Genomic DNA, 21,966 nt, shown 5'->3' on the forward strand with positions numbered 1-21,966 from the left:
TCTAAGGCCAGTACCAATAAAAATAAATAAATAAATACATTTTACCAAAAAAAAAAAACCACGGTGGATCGGATATTGTAGAAAACATCAGATCCTGAAACAACTGTCAAAAAATTTTAATTGGATTTGGAAAAGAAATGCGTTTTTGGAACTGGAGAGGTTTCCATGTAATGAGATTTCACAGTTTTTTCTTTTGTTAGGATCGATTAGATTTTTTCTTTGACTTTTTTTCATGAAAGAGTTTACAGGATAACAATATAGGACAGGTGTCAGTACCGGCTGATACCGATAAGGTTTCGGTAACAGAAAAATCGGTCTCTGATAAAGTGTGGAACTCCGGGTATACTCGAGGCTCTCGGTGGTCAGATTTATTTTTAAATACATGGCATGTTCAACTGAACAGTCACTTTCGAGTAACCCACTAAAGAAGAAGGGTGTAGTGAAATTAGGAAGTAAAATTTAATCATCCTGCCATGATTTCCGTTCCCATGGAGTTGCTTTACTGGCATTTTCGACGATAGTTGCAAAATTCTTTGAGCTGTGAAGTCTGTGGCGTGTACTGGTTCTGTCCGGTTCTTTACGACCCGATTATATCTACACACGAGCGGATGGTCAAAAATGTCTGGCATCAGTTTAACAGTATACATGCGTCGTATTTCACGACAGCTCTATGACTAGACTCACGATCTCTGAAGGTGATTTACAACTTATTTCTTTTAAGGCGGGTCTCTGAGACAGAACACTCCAAGGTCAGAGGTGAACACAGTCCTAGGCTCAGACCTGCTTCCCCCAAAGAAATGTACTCACTTGATCTTTATGATGTCCATCCCTGTGACGGTCAGACTGACGTGGTCCCCGGCTGCTGCCCAGTCTAACGGCTCATCGTGAAGAGTGATACCTGAACGGAGAGACACACAGGAAGCATGACAAATCAATGAGCTACCACAAGAGGGCAGTATTACATTTCTTTAACAGAAGCCTTGAGCTCAACAACGGCCAACAACTTCTCTTTTTTTTTTTTTTTTTTTCTTTTCCCCCTGCTCTAAATAGTCAATGTGAACATTTTGAATTTAAACACACACACACACGCACAGCACCTAGAGTGTTGCGTTACCTTTCACAGTGCAGGTCTCGTTGGGAGGCATGGCCAGCATCCGGTCTCCTGTCTGAACGAAGCCAGCTTCGATTTTCCCCGTCACACAGAAGCCAGAACCCTGATCTGAAAAGCGTACATCAGACAGTCTCCGAATGCGATCCCACGGGAGGGTTAGGGGTTAGGTGCCACCATTAAAGGAGGTGTTCAAGAAAACTTGGGTTAAGATTTGAATTGGAGCTGCATAGCTAATGCTACTAACACATAAAAGTCGCTGCAGCACAAAAAGAAAAAGTCGGTGGAAAGTTCTAGAAATTTCTGCACTGGTTGGTGCACTCTTCATCCAGATCCCAGTCTCTTAGGACCTTCAGCCTGATCTGACACGTTCATCATTTTTAAATGTTCAGACATCATTCACTAAAAACATTTTGGGCCAGGCCAGGCCTACCTCTACCTCAGAAACCCTGGGAATGGAAAAAACAAGAAAAACAAAGAAAAAAAAAAAGAACTGAAAGGTGAGAACAGGGTGATGGGTGTGAATGACTAATACGATGTACTGCAACACTATATGTGAAATGTGGAGTAATGCTTTTTAAATGAATCTACACCGTGTGCAAAAACGCAACGCGACGCAAAAGTACCCACTGCAAGAAAACGTGTGAGCTGCAATAAATGGCCTCAAGCACGCTTTCACACCTTTTAAACCAATCAAGATCAGAGTGGAACTCACATACTGCTTCATTCGTTACTCGCTTCGTTTCATAGGTCAGAAATAAAACGATGAGATAATTATATGAAAGATTAAGCGCATCATGTCGAGGGCTGAGCAATAATATCACGATATAATATCGATATCGTAATAAATTGAGATACTGCAGGTATTACTATATATATATTTTTTTTTTATTCATGTATTATTTATTTAAATAAATGCCATAAGCAGATGATCAGATGTTATCTTTAAAATGGTAAAATTGTTCAAACCGACCGATTTTTCCATTTCATTTTCATTCATTCCTTTTCCAACGTCACATCGTTTATTCTTCTAGACATTAAATAAAACGTATGATCAATTCCCCATGTTTCACACAGCAGTTTGTTAGCAAAACTAAACAAGTGTGATCGACTATCTCGATACGCTATTTTTTTTGCCATACGTCGCTTTTATATTGTTTAATTCCTGCAGCGCCACGGCTCTGCTCAGCACAATTTAGCAGCTCACATCTACACAAATAAATAAATACGTAAAGACACGGCATGTTTGTTTCACTTTCTGCAGGCTGGCTGACTCGCTTTGAATCAGAGTTGAATCACTTTCTCACAATCGAACTGCGACGCGGTTTAGACTCTCGGACAGGGCGCTCGGTTCTGCGTCAGAGCGCGATCGCCGTTTCCTCGCCTGTCTAAACACGGCACGGACGAGGAAACGCGCCGGGGTTCGGCTCGAACAGACGAAACCCTGCATGTGTGAAAGCACCCTTATGGTCACTGTTAAGCGGGTTATGAAGTGTGTGGTTGGTTTTGCGAGGGTGGATTGACGTCGCTGACCTTTAAAGACGTCTGACACGCAGAGTCTGAAGGGCTTCTCCACTGATCTCTGAGGCGCTTTAAATGAATCTGCAGGGGAAAGAAAGGGGGACACCAAGACCCATGAGATCATCTTAAAGGATTAAAACTTCAGTACTTTCTTCATGTTAACAAACAATTATAAAGGTGCAGGTTGTAATGTTTAGACATGCTTTTAGACCAGGAATCATACCGTCATCTCGGAAAACTACAGACTTTCCTAAGCTTTCTTCACCTGACCAGAATTTTTTTTTTTTTTTTTACACCACTGTGTTGGTTAAACCGGCTCATTTATCAGGCAAGGCCTCATTTTGGCAAATTATACACCATACAGCCAAATGTTTGTGGACACCTGATATTTGGTTCTTCCCCAAACCGTCGCAACAAATTTGGAAGCATACCACTGTCTAAAAATGTCCCTTCACTGGAACTAAGAAGCTTAAACCCGTTCCAGCATGACCAAGCCTCTGTGCAAACGACAAAGTGAGCTCCAGGAAGACCTGGTTTGCCAAGGATGGAGTGGACGAACTCGAGTTTTCCTGCACAGAGTCCTGACCGCAACACTTTTGGGATGAACTGGAGCGTGACTGCACCCCAGGCCTGATCTCACTCTTGTGTCTGAATGACCACAAATCCCCACAGCCACGCACCAAATTCTAGTGGAAAGCCTTCCCGGAAGACTGAAGCTTATTATAACAGCAAAGCGTGACTAAATCTGGAATGAGATGTTCAACAAGGACATATGGGTGTGATGGTCAGCTGTCCACAAACTTTTGCCCATATAGTATACATTTACATTTTTATAAAGTAGAGATGTCAAAGAATATTACTCACACACACAAAAATTTCCGGACAAAACCCAGTTTTTCGCCACTTTTTGTCGTTTGGTGTTTGGCCAGAATTGATCAGGTTTAAACCGGTTTTCCCAGACTGCCACACATCTACAATACGACCACGCAATGGATCTTAGTAGTTCTCTTTACACTTTTTCCGGCTTATCCTACAGAGCAGGTGTGGCCAGTTAGATGGAAATGGCAGTGTCTCCTTTAAATCGCTACCTGCCTCACAGCCAGCACAGGACACAAAAATCTACAAACTGCTCCTTTAATACATGTCTCTAGTCTCCTTCTTATCCACGTGTAGACCCCCCCGCCCCTTCAAATGCCAAAATCTTTTAACGTTCATAAAGTCCAAACCAACAGAATTAAAATAAACCCATAAATCAGAGCGAGCCAAAGCAGCGCACGTGTGAAAACCTCTCCGCGTTCTCATTTGTGCGATATTGCCGCACACACGTTCACACCTTCTTGCAAACCGTGCACAGCTCTGCAGCGACCACAGCGGATAAAAACAACAACAACAACAACAACAACAACGCTGACCGTTTACGCAGTCACACTGATGGTCAGGATTACATTTACAGTACAGATGTCGCCTTTATACACAACTGGACTATAAGCCGTCTAACGCAGTCCTGCATGCTCCGAATGCTCGTGAAAGAAAATGATTTGTATTTCTGATCATTTGCATAGCGCGAAGAAAACAGACCGGTTTTATTGTTTTTCCCTGCACTTGTCGTGTGACTTGTTTCTGCATCATGACATTCCCAACATTCAATGTTAATGATACTACTACTACTACTACTAATAATGATAATAATAATAATAATAATAATAATAATAATATTATTATTATTATTATTATTATTATTATTATTATTAATACCCTATATTTGGATTTCTCTAAAAGACAGAGTAGACAATCTCAGGACCATTAAATTAATTATCAAAATGACAATATACAAGGATCTCTGTCCTCTTAACAGAAACGTAATAATAAAATAATCCCTTTCGATAAAACAGGAAATTTAAAGGTCTGTAATCGACCCTGAACATTAGCAGTAGCTCTACGCGGTGTATTCGGATCACAGAAACTACAGAAGATGATTTTTCATCTTAAATAAGATCACTAGATGGCAGGATTCATTTTATTACAAAATAAATAACCTTAGATGACATTCTATTAAAATTATGGGGGGGTTTGTTCATTCATTCATCTTCAATAATTGCTTTATTCTAGTCAGGGTCGTCGTGGTATAAATAACTATTTCGTTCATATTTTTTTGCAAAACACACTGCAAAAAAAAAAAAAAAAAAAAAAAAAAAAAGGATTCCAAGTGAAAATAACTTGAAATATGGGCAAATTGATCTATATATTTATATTTATTATTATGAGATTAATATAAATCAAATAAGATTAGTAAGCTCGTTTTTTTTTTATATATATATATATATATATATATATATATATATATATATATATATACTAATTTCAAGCTTTTTAAAAAAAATTCAATTGGCAGATAATGTGGCTTCGTTCTAGAAAGAAATGCTTAAAATTAGAATCAATAAAACTATCAATAGAACAAGACTAATTTCAGCTTCAATTTAGTAAAAATAAAAAAAATGTAAAAAGTTTCATAATCAAACATTTGGTTTATAGTAACCTTACAATAGGGAGAGAGAGAGAAAAAAAAAACTTTTTTAAAGTTTGTTAATTTTTTTAACTTTTTTTTTGTGTGTGTGGTGCAGATCTAAGTAAGTCTGTTAGAAAATATTGTGGGCAGGTATAAACAGAAATAACTGTGGGGGCGGTAAAGTCTGGTCAGAATTCCTTCGGGAACTGAATACATGCAGCCCAACCCCAAATGATTTTATTTTAAGCAACACTATGCTTAATAGATGCCCTTTCAAATTCAGCCACCGGAAAAAGGCGCGAAGTTGTCATTCACATGCATTCATATGAAGCCATTTTTTTCTACATCACATCATGTGACACAAGGGTCGTTTGGCCAAAACATTCAGTAAAGATTACGACGGATTTAGGTCAGGCGACAGAGAGCAGAACAAGAAATATAGGTTTTATTTTATTTTTGTGCTATTAAACAACATTTAAGTTAACATACACAAATAGTACTAGAACAATGAAATGTGTTCTCAACTTAAATATACTCCATTTATCCTCTGCTTCTAATTAGGGCTAGTCAGTATAACAATATGATACTGATATTGTGAGACACTGAAAGTATTTCAAGTATAGTACAAACGTCGATAAAAATTCAGCACTGCTCATAGTAAGATGACTGGAGCTGTTTTTGTATGTTTAAAGTTTTTTTTATTATTATTATTATTTAAATTTTATATGTTCCCCTGCTGTTTTGCAAACAAAGCGATACATATTATGCATCAGGAACATGTCTTCAGGTAACGTGATATATGAGATGAAATGATATCCCATCACTTATCCCAATTAATAACACATGGATTACTCCACCTACACCTGTCTCAATAAAACCATTCATGTTGAAAATGACAAAAGACCCAGATGGAGGAGTTTGCAGTTTCAGGAGAAATAATCTCAAGGTTATTTCCAAAAGTCAACCGAGGCAGAAACGGACAGCGTGGACGTAGCCTTTAGCACGTGTAAAGAAATCTACTTTAAAGAGCAGTACACAGGAATAAACTGAACAAAGTCCATTTTGTGTGCCTTTAAAAATGCATCAGCAGTCTCTGGTACATTTGATTTTGTCGCTCTTGGTCTGAGAACTGGTCTAATGAGTAAAATATTACTTTCTTTACTGACATGCAAATATTTCTCTAATGTTGAATTTTTTGGTTGGAAAAGTAATGATAAGAAAATCTAAAATGCTTTATTTACTAAGCGAATAATAATAATAATAATAATTCTTATTATTATAAATATAGCTGCAAGCAGCAATTATGGGGCCAAGCACGACAGAGGCAAAGTAAGGAGCTAAGCAAGCATCATGAGCATGGGTGACGGTTCGGTTTGGTCCATCAACATAAAATCGATAACTTATTGCTGGCATGGACCGAAGATGATTTGTGTCGATTTTGGTAAAAAATCGGAACGCAAAACTGCGCTTTTGTCATCTCGTGAGCACTAGGTGGCGCTGTTCAGAAACTGCGCAGGTACCCTCGAGCCATGATGCCTATGACATATATACCAAGTTTGGTCTGAATACACTGAAGCGTTAGGGAAATACAGCCTCACGCCCTTTTCGGCTTGTTCACTGTCAGATTCGTTTGCGCGTTATTCGAGAACGGTTTGACTTGAATTCGATAACTTTTTGTCAGCATGGTCCGAAGATGATCCGATTCGGAATTTGTGAAAAAGGGATAAATGGTCTAGGAGGAGTTTGAAAAAGTGTTCTCCATAAAATTCTAAACAGTGGAAAAATGTTTAATTACGGAAAATTACGTCGTCGGGTGCATTCGTCTCGAGTCAAGGAATCGGGGGGGGGGGAATATTTTGTTTCTGCTCCTTACAGTTCAAAAGTTATTAATATAAACATGAGCACAATTTTTTAAGCTGTTGGTGGCGTTCGAGAGTTCGAGATAGCAACTCCAAATTTGCTATGGGATCAATTCAGACCATCACATCTGTGTGCCAAATTTCATAACCTTCCTATGTACGGTTCTATGGGCTGATCATAGACTCAAGAGCAGAAGAAGAAGACAATTTGTATTAAAAAATGAGGATGCCTAAGACTTTTGCACAGCATCTGCAGGATCTTAAGGCTTGGATGAGGCTCAGGATGAACGGCCTAGGGGCTTTTTTTGTGAGTCAACGGAATCGTGCTGAGCGTGCCGCGATCTGGCCGTTTGTGTGTGGGTTCGCTCATGGGTTAACCGCTGGAAAATCCTAGTTAATATACCAACACCGGTCCCTCAAAATTGTTTTGTTATGCATGCACATAGAGAAGTAGTTTCTCAGGATTCTGCAACACTGTAAAACACCTAAACCTACGCCACATGGACATACACACCTATCTGTTCCAGTAGACACGGGCCTTTGTACCAGGCTGTGAGCGCTGCTTCAGTACTCCTGGTGGTGAGATTCTGTCCTGAAAGGCCACTGGTAGGGATGTAATACACATCACTCTCCTGTAAGCACATTGCAAGTGACACATTAACACGAGAGGACAAAGCACATAACCTATCCCGCAATTACTGATATAGTCTTAATAAAAAATATAATTACACAACAATAACAAAGCAAAGCTGTTAAGCCTGCTCTAAATAGTCTCATGGCTAGTCACACATTCTTTACAAATATGGTCCAATGTATTATCAAGTGTATATATATATATATATATATATATATATATATATATATATATATATATATATATATATATATATATAAAGCATATATTTTAGAAAGTGTACATTTCTAATTTGTGTGCATTTGCTGTGGTATCTGGCACCAAGACGTTAGCAGCAGATCCTTTAAGTGCTGTAAATTGCGAGGTGGGGCCTCTAGGGATCTGACTTGTTTGTCCAGAACATCCCAGAGATGATCGACCGGATTGAGATCTGGGGAATTCGGAGGCCGAGTCAACACCTTGAACTCTTTGTCATGTTCCTCAATTCATTCCTGAACAATTTCTGCAGCGTGGCAGGATGCATTATCCTGAGGCCACTGCTATGAGCGAATACTGTTGACATGAAGGTGTGTATTTGGTCTGTATCACTGTTGAAGTAGGTGGTACGTGTCGAAGTGACATCGACGTGAATGCCAGGACCCAAGGTTTCCCAGCGGAACATTGCCCAGAGCATCACACTGCATTCTTCCCAAAGTGTATCCTTGACGCACCCGACCGTCCACATCATGTAAAAGAAAACATGATTTATCAGACCGGGCCACCTTCTTCCATCGCTCCACGGTCCAGTTCTGATGCTCACGTGCCCGTTGTAGGAGCGTTCACCGGTGTACAGGGGTCAGCATGGGCACTCTGACCGGTCTGTGCAAGCTGCGATTCTCTGCACGTTCTGATACCTTTCTATAAGAGCCAGCATGAACTTTTTCAGCCATTTGTGCTACAGTAGCTCTTCTGTGGAATCGGACCAGACGGGCTAGCCGTCACTCAATGCGCATCAGTGAGCCTTGGGCGCCCATGACCCTGTCCCTGGTTCACCGGTTGTCCTTCCTTGGACCAATTTAGGTAGGTACTAACCACTGCATACCGGGAACACCTCACAAGACCTACTGTTTTGACGATGCTCTGACCCAGACGTCCAGCCATCACAATTTCGCCCTTGACAAAGTCGCTAAGATCCTTACACTCGCCCATTTTTCCTGCTGCAAACACATCAACTTCGAGAACTGACTGTTCACTCACTGCCTAATAAATATATCCCACCCCTTGACAGGTGCCACTGTAACGAGATAATCAATGTTATTCACTTCACCTGTCAGTGGTTTTAATGTTATGGCTGATGAGTGGTTGATCGGGATCTTAGTTTGTCAATCAAACCTTCTTCCAAACTTTTTTTTTTTTTTTTAAGATAATTTCCAGATCTGGAAAATAAGTACCTTTCATACTTTTTCCCCTATAACTGTACTACAGTTTGAAATGTAAGATACTTCTATATTTCACTTTTTCTTCTGGATTTTTCGAAATATGGTCGTGCGTGCAGGTTCTCCTACAAATCACCGGCTCAACTTGCAAAGAAGTTACAGACAAGACCGAAGTAAAATGTAAAAATGCTGTATGAAATGTCCCTGAAATTTCAAACTAATTTCCAGCCGGTGCATCTCCCTGAAGCCATGGGCGGTCTCTTCTGCAGATGAGATGAGCACATCTCTCTCTCATTTCTGAATACAGAGGACAAATCAGCAGATGATAATCATACCAGGAAACCAACACAAGTATGATTAAGCTGTAGCCATATAAGAACATGAGTTTCTCTGAACTCCAGTGTATTAAATGAGTCATTCAATGTGATAAAAATCTGTGTTGGACTTCTCAGAGAGGTGCAAACACACAACTTGGCGTATCTTGTGCAAAGATCACCACAATTACATTTGTGCAGAAAACAAAAGCACGGTGTCGTACCTTGAAACCAGCCTGCTTGAGAAATTGGCCAAGTTTGGAAGTTATTTCTTGGAACCTCGACTGCTGCCAGTTCACCTGAAGTTACACACACACACACACACACACACGATGAGAGAAAGGCAGAGAAGGAGTTCCCAGAGGCTGAGGGAAATTTTGATTGACACGACTGTGGTAACTGTGGATGTTGTGGTCACCATGGTTACTCACCTGGTCCATCTTGTTAACAGCGATAGCAAGTTGTGTGACGCCGAGAGATCGAACGAGGAGCGCGTGTTCCCTGGTCTGACCACCGGCCTCAAACCCGGCCTCAAACTCTCCTCGACTGGCGTCCACCACCAACACGGCTACGTCTGCCTGAACACACACACACACACACACACTCGCTGCTTCAAATCCCTCTCCCAATATTACTAATAACAGCTCCGACAAACTCACACACTTACTCAGCCTTAAATTTCCCCAAACTGGCATACATCACTAACACATCAATACACACACACACACACATCCAGCAGAGAAAGCTAAACATTCACAGTGTGGGCCAAATTACACATGAGCAAAATAACATATGCTCATTTGCCTTAGGAATATGCAAATCGATGAATTTTTCAGCCTGAAAGTCAGCTCAGGAGTGACAATCTATGTGAGTAAATTAGTACAACCGCAGGTTAAGCCATAAATTTGTGGAAGTCAAAACGGTATCATTAACCCGGTAAGAAGATTGGTCGAGAATAAGCCTGAAACGATTCAAACGTTTCTTAAAATGTTGTTTCTGAAAATGATGACAAATTGGTTTCATATTTCCAGCCCGTTTCATATTTGCGCTGGTTATCTCGCTGTGTCGCACTGTTGGTTAGCGATTACTCACAGGTCTGACGCAGACAGTGCGAGTTGGCCAGTGATCAAAGAACATCACGAAAACAAGGCTCACATTACTACCATCCAGGACAACGGCCTTCAGCGTTATTTACACTACAGAACCGCTATTTGTGCAGGTCTATTACTCACTAAACAAATGAATGTCGAGCGGTGTTTAATTTGGGTGTGGTTTAATTGGCAGTGGCCTGCGTGTGTTTACTTGTCAATCGAATGTGGTCCACACATTCGTTTTTGTCCTCAATATCGTCGTAGGTATTTTTGCGGTTGTTTTCCCACAGCATTCTTAAACAGCCTTTGTGACGGCTGTTGTATATATTATCTCAGGGGCTGTTCAAAGTCATCATTGGCTGGCTGATTACTAGAAATATCACCACATGACATGAAATATGTGATGGTCTGAAAAAAGCTTTATAATATTGCATCACACAGATACAACCCCAAAAAAATGGTAGAGGGTCAAGGCCATGACATGCATTTATTTTTTTATTTTTTTTTATGTCCTATAATTACCTAGAGAATATTTTAATAAATACATGACATATCACATTACTCTAACGTCCACTTAACGTGAATATATAAGCAAAATAAAATGCGTTTGACTCATTTTTGGCATAGGTCACGTGGTGCGACCGACTGACCATACGTGCGGATTAAGAAGGCAAATTTAGTCAACAAATTCTGAAATAAATAAAATAGTTTGGCATGATACGTTTGAAACCTTTACAGTCAGAAAATCCTGCGGAATTATTCGACTCTCATTAGAAAATTCTAATTTCCACAAATGGGATGGGGCGTGGCCTAGAACCGAAGACTTTTATTTTGGCATGGATTTAAAGACAGAGAGGGTCTCGCATCGTAAAACAAGACCTCAAGTCACCGTAACGATGCAATGACGAGGTCAGTAGTAGTAGTTTTGAGGCTGGTACCGTTTACGACGTCAGGTTGTGCCTGTTTAATTTGAGAGTCAGGTGGCACAACCACTCAAGCCAGATGGTGCTAGCAGAGAAAACATGTATATAAACAATTAAATTTGGTGCAAAACTGTGCAATTAGGTAAGAACTGTAACTGCAACAGCTTATGTAATGCGTGAATGTGGGGTTTTTTTGTGTGGTTTTATATCATTTTCTGTCTTAATAAAAAAAAAGGGGGGGGGGATTTTAAAAATGACTCAAACATACCCACATGTATGAAATCTTTCAAAATTGTAAATACAATGTTTAAAACAAGAAAGAAATTACGATGTCTTACACAAAGCAGACATTTCTCCCCATTTTCTGTAAAAGGTACATGACCAAAATATCATTCTTTTCATTAATGCACGGTTATACCACATGACATTTTTCTGGGTGGTGAAGGTTTCAACACCTTAAATACATTTTTTTGGTCGTGTGTGTTCAGTTTGTAAAGCCGTAGGTTTTATTTTACATTCCTGTTTTATCCTGTGCATTTTCAAATACATATGATAGACGGATTATTAACATAAGACAGACTATTTTGCTTTTTTTTTTTTATTTAATAAATTGTGCCTATTTCTGCAGGTTTAAAGTTTAGATTTAGGGCACGTGATGACACTCTCACCACAATATAATCTCAAACTTCTGCAGTCGATTCTACAAAAATTTCCCCGTGCTATAAAAAACACACATTTAAATGATCGTTAAATTTGAACTTGAAAAACAGACCTGCTTATTACTTATGAGAATGAAACCCCCAAACACACACACACACACTTTCTCCCTACTGAAGCCCCTTTTCTCAGTGCACACACACACACACACACACACACACACACACACAGAACTGCTTTCTCTCTACCAAACACCTTACTCAGCATCGACACTCAAGGAAATGAGTAAATCCGGCCAGTAGACCGTGAGTAATTTCATTCACTCACACAAGCCCAAACAGAAGGAACACACTCATACAGAGAGTTGTGGTGCCACCCGATCTACAAAGCAAAGATTTCATTCAGACTTTCAGAAACAAATTTTTGCAAAGTCACTAAAACTCTCTCTCGCACACAAACGTGCACACACACACAAGCGCGCACACACACACACACAGAGAGTACCCAACAAGCATTGCACAGCCCATGAGACCTAGAATCTTCATTTTTAATACCTGTGCTGCTCCAGTGATCATGTTAGGAATAAAGTCTCTGTGGCCTGGTGCATCCATCAGGGTCACAACTTTGGAGTTGGTCTCAAACTTGGTCATGCCCACATCCATGGTCACCCCTCTGAGAGAGAGAGAGAGAGAGGGAGAGAGAGAGATTATCAGAAAGCATGAGATGAGAGACAGAAAACAAACAAGAAAGAGAAATGAGAGAGAGAGAGAGACTAGACAGTGATAGAGAGAGCAAGGAAGACAAAGACAGAAATGAGAGAAAGACACGAGAGAGGGAGGGAAAAAAAAAAAGACAGAAGTGGTCAGAGATGAGAGACCGAGCAAGATTGATAGGGAGAGAGGAGAGACAGAGATTGAGACAAGAGACTGTGGCAGAAATCTAGACACCAGTAGACTCGTCCTCCCAGGTGTAGAAGTTTTATTACAGAGAGAGATGAATACAGGCTAGAAGAAAGCAGGATAGATGATGAGAGCGCTCTGAAGTACTCCTCTCTCACATGCACCATATAAGTTTAAGATAAGGAGAGCTGGACATCTGCGAGTCTCGAAAAGGGCGTCCTAGGAGGTTTGAGCCAGTTTGGTGGTTTCAAGCTGTTAGCAGATATGCAGACATTCCTGAAGACAATAATTGTGTCAATGTAACAGGAAAGAGCGTTCCGTACTAATCTCCATGACGTGACCGCAAGCGGCATTATTCGCTGATGAACACGAACAGAGCGAACAGAGCTAGTACAAAGTAAAAAATGGATCATTTCCCCCTCACAAGACAGAGCAAGAAAGACAGAAGACAGAAATGAGAGACACAGAGACGAGAGGGAGAGACAGATGGGGGGGGGGGTTAGAGAGAGAGAGAGAGAGACAAGAGAGAGAGAGGTGGTCAGAGATGAGAGACACAGCGCAAGACAGGAGGAGAAAGAGGGAGAGAGATGAGACAGACAGCCAGCCAGAAAATAGGAGACAGTCACAGAGAGAGAGAGACAAAGACTGAGAAAGAGACACAGATGGACAAACACACAGACAGACAGTCAGAGAGAACAAGAGAGAGACAGGCAGAGAGACAAGAGGGAGAAAGGAAAAACAAAAAGATAGACAAAGCATGAAATAGACAAGAAATACAGATCGTCAAGAGAGAGACACAAATTGAGGCAGATGGACAGAGAAGAAGAGGTACAGAGTGAAAGAGAGAGAAGGAGACACAGCAAGAGTGAGAGAGAAACATTTATGAAGTAATGAAACTGAACCAAAATAAAGAAATCTTTGTAATAATAATAATAATAATGAAATTGTATTTAAGCACACACTGTAAAATCTATTTAGAAAAAGAAATAAAAATAATGAAATTGTATTTAAGCACACACTAAAATCTATTTAGAAAAAGAAATAATAATACTAAAATTGTATTTTTAAGCACACACTAATTAAAATCTATTTAGAAAAAAAATAATAATAACAAAAACAACATAGTTTAAGTCTGCTGAAGTGCAAAAAAAAAAAGTGTTTAATAGACAAAGTTACCACTGATCATCTGAACTGTACAGCCAAAAGCCAAACCTCCAGCCGTACAAGCGCTTGCCTTGCTTTCACATTTTTACTTTAGACAATAATAACGAAGAAGCGAAAACTATGAAATAACGTATACACAGTTAGGCAGTGACACAGGAAGCAAATCGGGCGTCCTCGAGTTTGTCGAGTCGGAAGTCGGAAGTTTGTAATTACTGTAATTCTGAAATGACTTGAAGGTACTACTGGGGGGCGTTTCAATAGGTATATATTACGGAAACAAATTCCAAATTTAGGCATTGCCTTGACTATACACGCGTCAAACAAAAACCTTCAGAAATGGAAAGGGGGAAGAAGGAAAAAAAAAAAAAAAAAAAACATTGCACATATCAACAATTCAGGCTGGTCGTGTATATTTGACGTACGTGCGTGTGCGTGTATGTTAAACCGACCTGTCTCGCTCCTCTCCGGTCTCGTCCAGCACCCAGGCGTAAGCGAAAGACGCCTTGCCAGCTTTCTTCGCCTCCTGCTCATACTTGTGCATGGTGCGTTTATTCACGTTCCCCAACAGGTACAAGAGATGACCCATGAGCGTGCTCTTACCCGCATCCACGTGGCCTGTGCGCACACATTCAGACACTCATGTTTAAAGTTTGCGCGTAGAGTCAGGAAGCGTATACAATAATGTTAAAGGGTTAATTGTTGACTGGATCATGTGCAAGACTGCAGACGGCTAGACGGAGAAGGCGTACCTATGACGACGAGGTTGAGGAGCGGTTTCCCTCCCTGCCTCTGCTCCAGCTCGGTGCGGATGTTGAGCTGCTGTTTGTTTTTGCTGGTGGAGCGGGGCGGGGTCGGGGCCGCCGTTTCCTCCGCCACACACGGCGCTTTAGACGGAGTCTCCGGAGCTGCTACTGCCGTCGCGTCTGGGCTCGGACCTCTGCGAACGGACGGGCTGACTCCGTTCTCCTCGGAGCTGCACGGACGCAACAAGGCCGCCGATTTAATCCGTAAATCATAGACCGTTAAAATCTGACTAGATGCATCATTTGCAATGTAGAAGATGCTTTGTGTGCATCATAGATGATTCTATCAGACAGGTTTTGCAGCTATACACCGCAGCGAGATTTAAATAGTTAACCAATAAGCGTTTTTTAACCAAATGAGCTCATCAGTTTATGGAAAATATTTTGTGGTAAATGTGATTTTTCTCTTCTCCTGGTCTCACACACAGCTGTTGATTGAAATTTTGTATATTGCCAGTATGGAATAAAACACTTAAGGCTACGCTGTTACAGGAAAATAATCAATAGTGTAAGGCGTCATGAAGTGCTCCCCCCCCCCACTAATAACACAGCAAATTTGTCCACGATTACATTTTATTTATTAAAAGAATGTCATTTTGTACTTATTATCCATTTATAGTTGCATCTCCAAAATTGCAGGTTCGTCAAAGCACTGACACCGGAGACTCCTTCCAACAATCCTAAACAAACATCACTATATAGTGATGCAGATGCACAATTTTTCAATACGTTTATTCTGGAGTGTCTGCTATACGCCGATCAGCCATAACATTAAAACCACCTGCATAATATTGTGTAGGTCCTCCTCGTGCCACCAAAACAGCTCTGACCCGTCGAGGCATGAACTCCACAAGACCTCTGAAGGTGCGCTGTGGTATCTGGCACCAAGACGTTAGCAGCAGATCCTTTAAGTCCTGCAAGTTGTGAGGTGGGGCCTCCATGGATCGGACTTATACAATATTATACAATACCGTTCCCATGAAGGTGTGTACTTGGTCTGCAACCATGTTTAGGTAGTTGGTACGTGTCAAAGTAACCTCCGCATCAAGGTTTCCCAGCAGAACATTGCCCAGAGCATCACACTGCCTCTGTTTTGGAGCTGCTCTGACCCAGTCTTCTAGCCATCACAATTTTTTTTCTTTGTGAAAGTCCCTCAGATCCTCACGTTTGCCCAATAACAGTCTGTTCACGTGCTGCCTAATATATCCCACCCTTTGACAGGTGCCATTGTAACAGCATAATCAATGTTATCCACTTCACCGGTCAGTGCTTTTAATGTTATTGCTGATTGGTATACGAGTAAGCCGTTACTATAGAAACAATAACGTGCTTTCGAATTTGTCCTTTCATTACACATAGCTCAATTATGAAACTCAAGAAAACTACATTTGTGACAATGTCTAATTGTTAACACCGTTCTATTCCGTTAACGTTCGGAAAGACGGTTGTCTGTTTGTTTGCTTCGGTACTGCGGCACGACGGACGTGTGACAAACTCGCGTCAACACGTTGCATGAATGTGTAAATAATTCATTTTAAATGCTAAAGCAAACAAAGCTCCAACCTTATTTTTCAGGCTTTACTTGAGTGTTCAGTATTATGCTCCTCAAGTTGTGCAAGTATAAAGGTCGAACCACCTGCAGAACACTCTGTACACCCCATAATCCACCCTCCCTGCTCCACCGCCAAGGGTGTGGTCTGTGGTTTAAGGTGGGGAGGTGATAGTCTGCGGATTTCTGTGTTTGCATGCTCATCTGAATAATCTATAAGCAGCAGCCACTCCTGTGGTTTTATTGCTGTGAGCACACACACACACACACACACACACACACACACACACACTCTGTCCCCTTTCTCTGCTGAAAGACCACCTAAATATGAATGTTACTGTGATATGAATCATTTTTATCTTCACTATACATGGCCTAGAATTTTCACACGTGAAATAGTACAACTATGGCGCACAGTGTGCAGCGGCCCATACAAAAAAAAAATAAAAAAATCCGGTTAACAAAACCAAGAATTACTGAACTACTGAATTACTCAACTCAAGTTCTAACGGTGCTGAACTCTGCTGAAAGAAACCCAGCTCCTGGAGAGCTTACCTCGGCACGTCGAAGCCCATGGTCTGCTTCTTTCCGGAGACGGTCATCCGGGCCACTTTAGGAACCACCTCGGATTCAAGACGAGTCTCGGGAAGCTCACGAGGTTTCACTACGTCACAGAAAAACAACTTGCAGTTACATTTTTACACATAAATCACAATAAATGACCTGTTTGTTAAAGAAAGAGGACTGACATCTATATACATACACACACACACACACACACACACACACACACACACACACACACACACATATATAACTTGGATATATGTGCTGTTTTCTGCTCCTGCACTGTAATTTCCCACAGGATCGCTAAAGTTATATAATAAGTCTAGAACACGTATACACCCTATATAAGAAATACCCAGCGCTTAGGATTCTAAAAAAATAATAAAACTGTTTTGATCATAAGTGAAAACAAAACGGGGGTGTTGATGGAAAGTACTCACAGGTGTCAAGTTAAGTTTTGCTCTTTTTTTAAATATCTCGACTTTTTGAGTCATTTGTTTCTTGCTTCTACTCACAGTCATGCTGAATGGTGTCTAATTTAGAGATGTGTAACGAGTAGGACATATAGGCACCATTACACACAAAACCCATAAAACCCATCAAAACTACTCATAACACTTCTATAGTCATCTCAATCAAATGAAAAAAATGGCAGGAAAGGTGTTGGGCAACAAGAAGAGCTTCACCGATTCTATAAATGTTGGTGCTCGACATCATTCTTAAAACGTTCTCATATGTGTTCAGTTCGGTTCAGAGATCTGCAGAGGGTGAAGGTCGTAGCGTATGATTTAGACCATACCCTCGAGCCATGCGGGTAAAGGCGGGGCCGTCCTGGAAGAAACCACGCCCAGGATAGATAGACTCGTTTCTAAGGTTTACATATCAGGGACATAGTGTTGATTAATGGCTTTGTGAACCGGAAATAAGAAAATACGGCCATCTTGAAAGTCCTTGGTGAAGATTTGAAGCAAACTGGTGTGCACGAGTATCCAGTTATTAAGCGTACATACTTATGGATCTGGATATGCTCTGAGGAATATATTTACCGAAACTAATTTTCCATTACGGCATTTAGTTCAGAGTTTAAAAACAAAATCCACAAAAGATGGTCTTGGCTACATTTAAGTGAAATTGGTGATATCTTTGCTGGACTGTTTTACTTACTGAAGTTCATGACTCAACGCTCTCATGATAAAGGCGAAGGTGACGTGCAAGAACAGAAGAAGAACGAAAGAAAGTGTGTATGAGAGACACACCGTGCGTGTGTGTGTGTGTGCGTTTCCCCCTCTAAGGTAACCGGGCTTTCTGTTTGCTTTGTCATTCCAGTACTCGCCGAGTCAGTGCTCAGAGCCACAGCCAGTCATCTCTCTCTCTGCAGCCTGGCTAGGAAAGAGTTAACTGTTCCCACGTCACTGACAGTTACGTGCACCGGTGGCATAAAACCCACAGGCTTTCACTTAAACGAATAAACATTCACACACATACACACACCTCATCAGGATAATTGAGCAGAGCATGACGCTGACTGCAGCAAGGCACAGTTCTGAAACTTGGCCTTTAATGCTTCTTCAGAACTTTCTGACACTGATGGATGTTTTGAAATGATTCAAACGCTTTTCATGTCAAAACTGGCACAGTGTGGAAAATGGTATATATATAAAAAAAGGTCTGTGGCATATTTTCAAAATGTTCACTTTCTTTACCACCCCCCACCCCACCCCACACACACACACACACACACACACACACACACACACACACATACTCAATGAGCATCTTAGTAGGATCTGACTCATGCTCTATGGTGAATTCTCAGTAGAGAAATATTTCCCTATAGAGAGCTCACTACATTCCCCTTCCACCACAGCACTGTTAAGAGCTGGATTCTGATTGGTCAGAAGGTGCTTCCATAACAGCAGCTCTAACAGGAAGGCAAAATCACTGGTTTATATTATCGCACTTGTTCTAACGTGGTATTGTGTCTACAGGAACAACTTGCAAGCTTGTTTACGTGAAAGGCTACGCTCCACTCAATTGGATTAAAAAAAAAAATATTGTAAACCCCTATGTGGAAGTGTTGACCTGGTGAAGTCATCAGTTTTTACTTAACGTTTCGGAAAGAGTCTCCAGAGTCGGCGTTTTATTCCAAGTTCTTTAAACTTGACAGGCTACATTAAATGTTTACGTCTTATAAACTTCGAGCCGGGGGTGGGGTTGAAGATAGAGGCTGGAGAGAGAACAATTCTTTGCAGACACTATACCATACTTGTTTCACAGATGTTACTACAAACGGATGTCGTTCTTTAATGAATCGAAATTTTCAGCGTTGGCAAATTTCTGTGGTATACCAGGAATAAAACCCTTTGAGACACTCTGTTAGAGGAAATTAATCAACTTCAAGATGGTAACAGTAATCCTGCTTTGCGTCATTGGTTGTTTTCCTGTAACAGCACACCCACCAAGTGTTTTATTCTTAACATAGTACTCTGTAAATCCAGGATAGAACTGATGTACACACTAAAGCGCTACAATGGAGCGGACAACTTCATACACACGTGCATCTTTAAAAATAAAAATTTATAATCATGGAAAAGTTCATCCCCCCCCCCCGTAATTTAATTCAAAAAGTGGAACTTTCATATACTCTAGATTCATTACACACAACATGAAATACTTATTTGTTGTTGTATTAATCTTGATGATTACAGCTTACAGCTCATGGAAATCAAAAACCCAGATTCTCAAAGTATTAGAATAAAGAATTTATAATACAGAACCTAACCCGAACCCTATTTCAACATATTCTAATTTTTTGAGATGCACCTGTATAAAATGTACATGTATAAAACTGTGCCTAATGATTAATAAAGCAAACAGGTGTTAGGTTTAATGGTATGTTTAATTCAGAAAATTGCATTTGATACTTCTGGTTTCACGTTGGTCGGTAATTTAAAACATGCAAATCAGTTCACAGAACAATGGGTCACGATGTCTTCCTAGAAAACCCACCAGTATTCAGTACAGCTTCTCCAACACTGCGTGGAACAAAGCATCAAAATACAGTAACCATACTGGTTTGCATATGGGTTGTTTTTTGTTGTTTTTTTTTTGCCAAAGCTGCACACAACCTCTAACTAGCGTGAAGACCTCTGCAAACATACAGTCCCCTCCGAAACTATTGGAACAGCAAGGATAATTCAGTTGTGTTTGTTGTAGACTGAAGACATTTAGGTTTGAGATCAAAAGACGAATATGAGAAGAGAGTTTAGAATTTCAGCTGCAATTTCCTGGTATTTCTATGTAGAGGTGTTAAACGGCATAGAACGTGGCACATTTTGTATCAGACCACCCAATTTGTAGCTAAGCAAAAATATTGGAACCTAGTCTGTAAGTTGTTTCTTGTTACCCAGGTGTGTCCTGTTAGGATTGATTGTTTAAACAGTAAACAGCTCTGAATATCTACTCTTGACGTTAGCCTTCATGTTCACCTGTGAAGACTGCATTTGGTGTTAAAAAGGATAAACCAACATGAAGATCAGAGAGCTGTTTATGGGAGAAATGCAAGTCATTTTGAAGCTGGGAAAAGAGGGAAAATCAATCAGAGGCACTGCACAAAACACTGGGCATGGCCAATACGACAATTTGGAATGTCCTGAAAATGAAAGAAACCACCAGCGTACTGAGCAACAGACACCGAATGGGTCGGCCAAGGAAATCAACAACAGCTGATGACAGAATCATTGAGAGAGCTGTGAAGAAAAACCCAAAAACAACAGACAGTGACATCAACAACAATCTTGACATTGAAGGTCTGGAAGAACCGTTGGAAGAAGACTTCGAGAGCAGAAATATAAAGTAGAAGCCATACCACAAGATGCAAACCACTCACTCACCAGCATTAAGAATCAGAAAAACAGTTTGGAATTCGCAAAGAAATACAGAGATGAGCCACAAAAGCTCTGGAACCAAGATTATCCTCTACGAAAGGCCAAAGTGTAGAGTGATCCAAAGCATACAAGCTCATCTGTGAAACATGGTGGAGGTAGTGTCATGGCTTGGGCTTGCATGGCTGCTTCTGGAACATTCTCACTAATCTTTATTGATGATGGAACTCATGATGGTAGCAGCAGAATGAATTTTATCTTCCAAAATACAGAGAAATGCATCCCAATGAATCAGGTGGAACTTCATCATGCAGCAATGTTGTCTGTTGTACTGCCAGTGGAACAACAAGAAATTCATTTCAGTAAGATGAGGAAATGTACAAAATAAAATTACGATTGCTTTTCTCATCTGTACAATTATAACGGCGTGACGTAACGTGCTTGTGCGTTTCAGGTGGAGCTCAGACAGCAGTAAGAGTGGTGATGACATGAATTTGTTATATAGCCAGATCATTTAAGCCACAACCGACCATCGAACAATCGTTCCATATTAATAAACGTCGTCATGAAGCATTTGTGTCATTGAAAAAGATTCAAATCAACATGTTAGTAACAGGTGAATATTATGCCTTATATTATAAATCCTGATCTACGACTCTTACAATACAATGTATTGATATTGCAGTGGTTTGATTTGTCGTCATTACTAAATAAATGTATTCATATTTAATTTGTGTCATTATCATTTCGTGAAGTCTGTACCGATGGATAGATAGATAGATCAATCTCATATCGTAGCTTTAGTGTATCGTCTCATGTGCGGTGATAAAATATCGTATATCGCGAAGACATCACCTTAGAGAGATGTAACGTGGCCTACCGAATTTTATTTCACTGCACCAACAAGCTTGAAGATATATGGATGACGACATAGTTCCACGTCAAACTTGCATCTATAAATAAGGACTTTCCTGCCATTTTTATTTTTAAAAAATCTGACCCGTCTTGCTATATTTGCGTTGTAGCACTAGAAAATAAATTTTAAAAAATTAAGCCAGATAACATATCTTGA

The 21,966-nt window shown here is 40.3% G+C and overlaps 1 protein-coding gene across 2 annotated transcripts in view; it reads right to left on the reverse strand.

The window, feature by feature from the left end:
• Positions 1–21,966, reverse strand: part of hbs1l (HBS1-like translational GTPase) — a 46,424-nt gene that overhangs the window by 4,546 nt on the left and 19,912 nt on the right. For both annotated transcript variants that reach the window (XM_053644426.1, XM_053644428.1), the window contains 10 exons: positions 16,999–17,107; positions 14,841–15,064; positions 14,541–14,706; positions 12,583–12,700; positions 9,789–9,935; positions 9,582–9,656; positions 7,509–7,626; positions 2,642–2,710; positions 1,115–1,219; positions 808–898 (listed from right to left, as the gene is read on the reverse strand). In XM_053644426.1, the coding sequence (XP_053500401.1) occupies positions 808–898; positions 1,115–1,219; positions 2,642–2,710; positions 7,509–7,626; positions 9,582–9,656; positions 9,789–9,935; positions 12,583–12,700; positions 14,541–14,706; positions 14,841–15,064; positions 16,999–17,107 (1,222 nt within the window). The remainder of the gene's footprint in view (positions 1–807; positions 899–1,114; positions 1,220–2,641; positions 2,711–7,508; positions 7,627–9,581; positions 9,657–9,788; positions 9,936–12,582; positions 12,701–14,540; positions 14,707–14,840; positions 15,065–16,998; positions 17,108–21,966) is intronic.

This window comes from Ictalurus furcatus, chromosome 15 (assembly GCF_023375685.1).
Source record: "Ictalurus furcatus strain D&B chromosome 15, Billie_1.0, whole genome shotgun sequence".
In the NCBI taxonomy this organism is placed as follows: Eukaryota; Metazoa; Chordata; class Actinopteri; order Siluriformes; family Ictaluridae; genus Ictalurus; species Ictalurus furcatus.